The sequence below is a fragment of the Octopus bimaculoides genome, chromosome 23 (assembly GCF_001194135.2).
Source record: "Octopus bimaculoides isolate UCB-OBI-ISO-001 chromosome 23, ASM119413v2, whole genome shotgun sequence".
Classification (NCBI taxonomy): Eukaryota; Metazoa; Mollusca; class Cephalopoda; order Octopoda; family Octopodidae; genus Octopus; species Octopus bimaculoides.
The window spans coordinates 6,342,237-6,350,815 of NC_069003.1; the positions used below are offsets into that span (position 1 = coordinate 6,342,237).

General features: G+C 36.4%; 1 protein-coding gene across 2 annotated transcripts in view; it reads right to left on the bottom strand.

Moving 5' to 3' along the window:
* Positions 1 to 2,924: 2,924 nt before the first annotated feature.
* Positions 2,925 to 8,579, bottom strand: part of LOC106868767 (uncharacterized) — a 57,494-nt gene continuing 51,839 nt past the window's right edge. For both annotated transcript variants that reach the window (XM_014914195.2, XM_014914188.2), the window contains exons 4-5: positions 7,981 to 8,118; positions 2,925 to 6,897 (exon numbers count right to left, since the gene is read on the bottom strand). In XM_014914195.2, coding sequence (XP_014769681.1) covers positions 6,404 to 6,897; positions 7,981 to 8,118 — 632 coding nt within the window. In that variant the 3' untranslated portion in view covers positions 2,925 to 6,403. The remainder of the gene's footprint in view (positions 6,898 to 7,980; positions 8,119 to 8,579) is intronic.

The window sequence follows — 8,579 nt, forward strand, 5'->3', positions numbered from 1 at the left end:
CCCCCCCCCCCCCCAGCTCCAAATAAAAGTTATCGTTTTTTTTTGTCTCTAACTATTTCTATGATGCCGAAGTGTAAAGGATCTTTCTTACCAGTCCTTCCTTTCCTCTCTGCCTGCCATCCTTTTCCTTCCACTTTAATGGCATCTATAAAACACATCCATCTTATCCCCTTCTAGGGTGTCCTGCCCACAAACTATTACTGTCGTTGGTCATTTGATTTTGGTTTTTCTTTTCCCAACTTGCCATTCATGCAGTGGCAAGTTTGATACTTTGTTCATCTCCACATGACAATGGAAACACCTTAAAGGCAATGGAAACACCTGACAATTAGCCAAGCTGGTTCTCTGTATGTTACAACTTGTGCAACAAGCATTGTTTTAGCCATGAAACAATCGCAGTCCATGTTTTACCTGTTACATTTCTTATATTTTTGGACTTTTTAGCAGCTTTGGTTGCTAAGCTATGATTTTATGGTGATTGTTAGATTACTGAAATTTTTTGGATTTCAATATTCGATGAAGCAACTTAAAACGTTAATAAACTCATTTTATCATACAATGTCTGCTGTTTGTCATCTATACTAACTGCTTGCATGCTCAGAACTTACTAACTTCCTGCACTTGTTTCCTATGACGGGGTGGTGGTGTGTGCTGAAATGTTCTTGGCTTTGGGTAAAAGAAACTACTGGGTTGATCAATTAATTATGATTTTATTCAACATATTCCCCTCTCAGATTCACACTCTTAGTGCAGCGGTCCTTCAGTTTTTCTGAGTTCTATAAAAAACGATTTTGGAAGGTTGGGCCTTCACCAGGGCTCTGTAGCAGTGATCATGTCTGAATCAGAGGGAAATTTTGTTACCTTGCTATGTTTCTACAGTTGTGGAAAGAGGGGCCCAAGTCAGGAGAGTATGGTGGGTGGTCTTATAATTTGAAGCTAACGTGCGTATTTTCTGTAATTTCACGAGCTGTGTGTGCTGTTGCATTGTCCGGCATAAACAGGACACCACTACTCAGCTTTCTATGGAATTTCTACTTCAAAGCTTCTGCCTGGCTGGCTCTTGTGAAACCGTCCCACCCATACCAGCATGGAAGGCGGACGTTAAACAATGATGAACATGATGATGATGATGACTATTGCTTGGCAACCGGTGTTAGTTTGTTTGCACTCCCTTATTTTAGTGGTACCACAGAAAAGAGACCAATAGAATAAGCAACAGACTTAGAAAAAAGCAACTGCTGAGGTTATTTTGCTCAACTAAACCAACTGAAGTCCATAGATTTTGTTGTTAATATTTATCTGCAAAAAGGTGGCATGCTGGCAGAATCATTAGCACACTGGACGAAATGCTTAGTGGTACTTAGACCGTTGCTATGTTCTGAGTTCAAATTGCACTGAAGTCGACTTTGCCTTCCATCCTTTCGGGGTTGATGAAATAAGTACCAGTGAAATACTGAGGTTGATGTAATCAACTAGTCCCCCCCAGCTCCCCCAAATTTCAGGCCTTGTGCTTATAGCAGAAAGGAACATTTATCTGCAATAAATCTGGTTGTACTTCTACAATACTCAAAATATTTTAACAATTAAAAATTTTTTTTATTTGTTTGTCATTTGATTGTGGCCATGCTGGAGCATTGCCTCTAGTAGAGCAAATCGACCCCAGGACTTATCCTTTGTAAGCCTAGTACTTAGTCTATCAGTTTCTTTTTGCCAAACTGCTAAGTTACAGAAGCATAAACACACCAGCATCGGTTGTCAAGCAATGTTGGGGGGAGGGGGGGACAAACAGACAGACGCACACAGATACACAACAGGCTTCTTTCAGTTTTCGTCTACCAAATGAACTCACAAGGCTTTGGTTGGCCTGAGGCTATAGTAGAAGACACTTGCCCAAGGTGCCATGTAGTGGGACTGAACCCGGAACCATGTGATTGGTAAGCAAGCCACTTACCACACAGCCACTCCTGGATAGGATTTTTTAAACATCGAATGGCTATGAGGGTGCATCTAAGTAAAATAGGAATGAAAGGGGTCAACAGGCAAAACATGGTTGAAAACTTAGCTATTACACCCCAGCATAACCACAGTCAAGTAAAATATAGTTTAAAAGTCGTAACTTATTTCTATTTCATTATCCATAAATACCAATTATCGTTTCCTTTTCTCCTATTCTTTCGTTTTGGAGTAGACCATTTTATGTGCCTGAATCGAAAGATGGCAATATTTTTCAGTCAATCAGACAGGTTGCTTCTTTATGAACATTTGGTCTTGCTTTCTTAGAAAACCATTTAAGAAGAGTAAAAAACGACTACTAAATGAAAACGTGCTTTATATAGTTTCAAGGTTTTGCGTTTTTTCTTCTTTCTCTTATCCATCCGTGACTAACACATTGACACAGGTAACATAACCAATTCATTGCTTCAGGTACAAAGTAGGTATTAATTTCATCTCGTAAAAGTTTAGCATCTGAAAAAAAAAAAATAATAAAAAAAAAAGAATGTTACCTTGATTGTGTCCCTTACATTGAAACAAGCGAGATAACTTCTAAAACTTTTGAAAATCATTTCGTGCTTTAGTGAAATGTTTACAAACTATCTTTTATCTTCAACTTGTTTCTGTCGTGAGACTGCGGTCATGCTGGGGCACCGCGATGAAGAATCAATCAACCCCAGTACTTATTCTACCGTAAACACACCGATATCCGCTGTCAAGCTTTGGTGGCGGACAGAGACACAATGACGCATGCGCGCGCACGCACACGTAGGATGGACTTCCTCCAGTTTCCGTCTACCACATCCACTCAATGCTTTGATATATATATATATATATATATATATATATATATATATATATATATATATACACACACACACCCACATTTATGTGTGAGCAAGACAAAAAGGTAAAAAAAGAAGCAGAATAAATATTGTTTATATATATTTTCAAAACTTTTTATTAAGAAAATAACAATAAATAAAATTAACAATATACAAAGTAAAAAAGAAATGTAAAAGAAAAAAAACAACTTTTTTTTATAAATCCTCGAATTATTTCTGTTGTTTTTGTTTTATTTTTCGTTATTTTTATTTTTTATTTTTTATTTTTTTTCCGAACGTAAAGTCATATTAGACGAAACGGATTTATTGTGATTAAGCTTACCGGAAGTATATTCCGATGACCGGAAGCTGTATTTTTACGCGGATTGTCAAATTAAAGGCACAGAGTAGCTGTTACTGAAATAATTCTTTGTTTCTTTTTGCATTTTTCTTCCTTTTTTTTTTCTGCTTTAAGTTTTCTATTTTTTGTTTGTTTTTCTTGCTTTCGATTAAAACTTTAGATGAAAGGATTTAATATAAGAATCGATGAAAATTTAGTAAAGTTTACTTTGTAAGGTCATTTGAATTTTCAGAAAGAAATTGAAAATTAAAAATCAAACATATATATGTTGTATTAATTTTAATGATTGCTTCTGCAGGCATTTTTTTTTTCTTCATATACCTTAAGGAAAAGGGGTTGGTTATTATTGTTATTATTATTATTATTACTTTTTTTTCTGCTTTGGAGTAATTTATGTACCCCGAAATATAATGAAAGAATGGTCTTGAATTGAGTGGAATTTATAGACATCAATACCAAGAATTTAGAGAAATCGAAATGGGGAAAAAAAAAAGACAACAAAAAGCACAGTCTTCAGTGATATGACTGTCCTTATGATAATGGATTTTGATATTGGCACAAGACGACAAAAAGTGGAGGGAAGGGACTTTGTCACCTTCATCTACCTCAATACATAACGGGCTATTATTATTATTATTAAGGCGGCGAACTGGCAGAATCGTTAGCACGTTGGACAAAATGCTTAGCGGCATTTCGTCCGCTAATTAAATTCCTGAAATCCTTGGCCTAGCAGTGCTACCGAGTGGCATGCCGGTTCGAGATAAACCCCCACAGGTAAATAAGTGCCGCACTGCTCGAGATGCGCGCGGAGCGATTAAAACCGTTCCGCATGCACTCGCGCAGTGTTTCAGTATTGCTGAACAGCTGTTGTTGCATAATAGAACAAACCCGACCCTCAGCCGAGTCCACTATGAGGATTGCCCCACCATCAACATTTCACATGGCAAGGTAGGAAGTGTTTTGCTGTCAAGCGGCAATAGCAAAATTGGTTGTTTGATGGGCGAGGCTGAAAAGATCGAGAACAGGCACATTTCCTTTTGGGGGTCAAGCCCTTATCAACTTCAAGTAACACGTGGATAGAAAGCAAAGCAGTGAAACTTTGTCAACAGGTGTATGGCTGACAAATCTGATTAGGGCGAATGGCCCTGCGCTAGGCATGCATCTGTAAGTTGGTCGATAACACATGGACAAGACATTTAATCCGGCACTCTACAGTTTCTGTCAGTCCATTGTTAATTATATTCAAGAATGGTGGTTGACGTAGCAGAAAAGGTGAAAATGCCGGATTAAATGTTTTGTCACATGTAGAGTTACCTCCCTTTACGTTCTGTTGTCGTTTAAGCATCCCCTTCTCCCTTGACAAATTTTCCCCTTTCATTCTTCCGGGGATCGATTAAAATCAGTATCAGTCATTTACTGGAGTTAGGGTTCGATCTAATCGTTCACTTCTCTCAAAAACTTAATTTTTGCATATTGAGATTCGATTGGTTCTTATTGATTATTGATTAGAGGTTATTGATATTTGATACATATTAAGAATTGGTTGTTACATAATGAGACTTGATTGTTACACATTGGCACTTGGTTGGGACTTATTTATGCTTGCTCGATACATATTGACATTCGATTGGTATGCATTGAAACTTAATTCATACTTGGTTGGTATGCATTTTATCGATCCCGGACGGTCAGTGAAAATAAAGTTAAAACCGATATTCCCATCGAAATCTATTTACCTTATTCCGCCTCCTGAGATCGATACAGCGCATCTTAAAATTTGAAATCCTGCGTCCATGTTGGAAACCACCATCACCATCTCCCCCTCCCTTCTTCCTCATCATCATAATTGTCACCACCTTCGTCATCGCCATTATTATTATTATTATACAAAAGCTATTACACGCCAATTTTGTTAGGAAGAAGCTGTCTTGAAGATTGGTGACAACAAATCTCAAATCTCAGGAATCATCTTTAGGATTATTTCAGAATACAGGATGTCACTCTCTTGTGGATTATTCAGCCTTTTTTTTTTTTTTTTTATCATTTTAAAGACCTGGAAAAACTAAACAAAAGAAGCGAAGAAACAGAAATATACTAAAACGACAGAAAAAAGAATACATTCCCGATTCCATATCGCCATCAGCCCAAACTTAGGGCTGGCGAAAGAAATCCCTTTATGCTTAGTATCAGAAATAGATTAACAGGTGTCTCGTTTCCTAATCGTACCAACCAACAATAGTGCTCCATCATATTATGACGAGGAAGGAATTATAGTTGCAGATGAAATTCAACGAAAGAAGATTAATCATGAAACGATGAATACAGATGAGAAGAAACAATTTCTTTAACATAGTGAGAAAATAGCGAAAAATGCAGAAAACGACGAAGAACTAAGATTCACCGTCTTCAAAAATCAAAGTAAGAACAAACAAAATCACGCATCCGTTGTGCCACATACTTCCGGAAAAAAATGTTAGAATGATATGCAAAAAAGTGAGATTCAGAATATAAACAATATGCAGAAAATAGATTACTAGTAAAAATAAAACTGACAATACAATGAACTTAAAGAGCATACCCCCAAAAGGTTTTCTTCCGCACCAAATATCTCAAAAGGTGCTTAGAGGTTCATTTCGTTGCACTCGTACACAATTTGAGAAATGTTTAAGAGAAAAACGAACTTAAAAGAGCATACCCCGAATAGTTTTCTCCCACACCGAATATCTCAAAAAGTGCTTACAGGTGCATTTGTTTGCACTCGTACACAATTTGAGAAATGTTTTTGAGAACAGTGTTGTGGAGTGCCTTAGCTGAAACTAACCAGTAATCTTTCGTGATTTATTTCCTGTAAATTATATCGTTTTAATAATTGTGTGATTTATTGTACTTTTGTTTCTTTCTTCTCATTCTTTGTCCTTATTATGTTCATTTTAACAGGAATAGATAACAGTAGTGCTTAAGCACCAGTTAAGTATTGAGGTTAATAGTGTTGACTGACCCTTTTCCGCTCAAAAATTTGCTAGCCTTGTGCCAAAATTAGAAACAATTATCAGAGTTCTTATCAAAAGCTTGACCTTTTTGTTGGTTTTTTTTTTTCAGCAAGGAACCTTCCAGTAACTTCTACTGTTGTTTTTGCTTGTTTGTGTTGTTGTTGCTTTTCAAGCTACAACCCAACAAACAAAGGAATAATAGAGAAGAAGATAACAACGTTCGATTCCAATGCATTCTAAAGGTCACAAGAGGAGCTGCTGATAAGAGCTCTGTCATCTGACATGGCGTAACTTTCGGGATAAAACCGCTTGTCGTCTGTATTTATACTGCTGCTGGAATGATCTTTTCTTTGGTCGGACACGGATTTCGTTCGATACAACAACGAGGCGATGGTCTCCCTGGAGAGGAATCGATGAATACTTTCGCGTCGTTTTATCACCGACTTTGGCACCGAAGGCGGTGTATATTGGTACTTATCGGCTCCGTAACCGAAACCACCTCGGTAAGGGAGGTAACCGCTATTTTGTCCCTTGTTTAACCAGACGAAGGAGTTGACAAGGCAGAGAACGACACATATCCAGGCAAGAACGAAAGACCAGCCATGACTGTAGGTGCGCGATTCTTGGAAGAGTTTCTTGAATGGAACCGACTCACCTGGAAGAAGTTCGAGGCGCTGCAGCAGATGGCACTTACCATGAAATAATCCTATGGCACTTGTTAACATCATGGCTACAACGACAAGAAAAGAATGATAGGTTTAAAGTTTACAAACACAGAAACGTATGTACGTACGCATGCATGTATGAGTATGTGCGTATGCATATGTGTGTGTATATTTGTTTGTATGTATGTGTATGTTTATATGTGTGTATATATATACACGAGTGTATACAAGGATGTTTGTATTCATGTATGCATAAGTATGTATGTGTGTAGGTATGTATATGTAAACATGTATGCATGTAAGTATGTACGTATGAATGTATGTTCTCTTTTGAGGGAGGATATGGTTTCTAACAAACATAGAAAGCTACATCATAAGAATGTCGATAACAAAAATATGTCACATTTTAAACTTGAGAAAAGTCTTGCATATTTTTCCCTGTTCCAATTACACATTGTATTTGTAATGTGCGAGTTGGTTGGTTGATTTCTTTTTCTGAAAATCCAAGCTTATCCAGACTGTCAGTTCTTACATTGACTTACAAAACCAAGTGCTCCAATTATTATTGGTATAAATGTGAATTTATAATCTGGATATAGAAGCTGGAGGTTTCAATGCAGTTGTCCATAGTTTTCATCTTTCTCTTTCAATGGAATTCCAACATCAACAGGGATACATGGAGTAAATAATATCATAATATAAACAATTAAATATAAGAAATAATAATTTCTTAAGGTGTGTGTTAATTCCCATGTACCCAAACTTTGTGGACACCCTGTGACACAGTGAAGATTTGTACGGTATTCCAAAGATTCTCCCTCTGAAATGCTTTTAGGAGAATAGATGCACACGCTTGGGTGTATGCATCGATAGTTCAACCAACACACCAATTCGACCACAAATTTACAAATACAGGGGATTCTCTAAACTCAAAAAAGTTTTTTTGTTTTGTTAGCGACCGGCTTGAACTCTCTTAAAAAGAATTGAAACAAAACTCAAAGACAAAAATCATGAAAATATGTATGTGTGTGTTTTTTTTATATATAGATATACTCACATCCTTATGTGAGTACATATTAAAATATATACATATTAAAATATATACAAAACTTGTGTTTATTATAATTGTTTTTAAAGTGTTTACTCACCGGCAATTAAGGGCGCGGTGGCCGCTACGACAAAACTTTCGTGACTAGGCAGGCACTCACTCACCGCCCCAGCTATGAGGCCTATCAGAATCGACGTCATACATAGTATGGCACAGGTAAAAGCTGCGATTTCCAAATCTAGAAGAGAAAAAATTAACGGAATCAGTGTATATAAGAGAATATATAAAGGAATATTCCGAATAATATTATGGGCTTTGAAGAGATTGCTGGGGGTTTTTATTAAATAAATGGAACAATTGGTGCAAGAACACACACGAAAACGAAAAGTGTCGCTGAAGAGGTCACAGATGTGTGACGAAAGATTTCCGGACAATGGACATGAGTTAAAAAATTAAAATAAGAACAGTAATAAGCAAGTGAAGAAAAATATATATAGTGCGTATGTTTATTTGGTATATATAAAAAAAGGTCCTGAAATACAAGATTATTAAATAAATATTATTAAATAAAAATTCATATTAGTAAAACCACACCACCGGATAAATCAATAATTTGCAAACAACATATCTTAGACGTAATTCTCCAGATACCACCGTTTATATGTATATATATGTATATATATATATATATATATATAT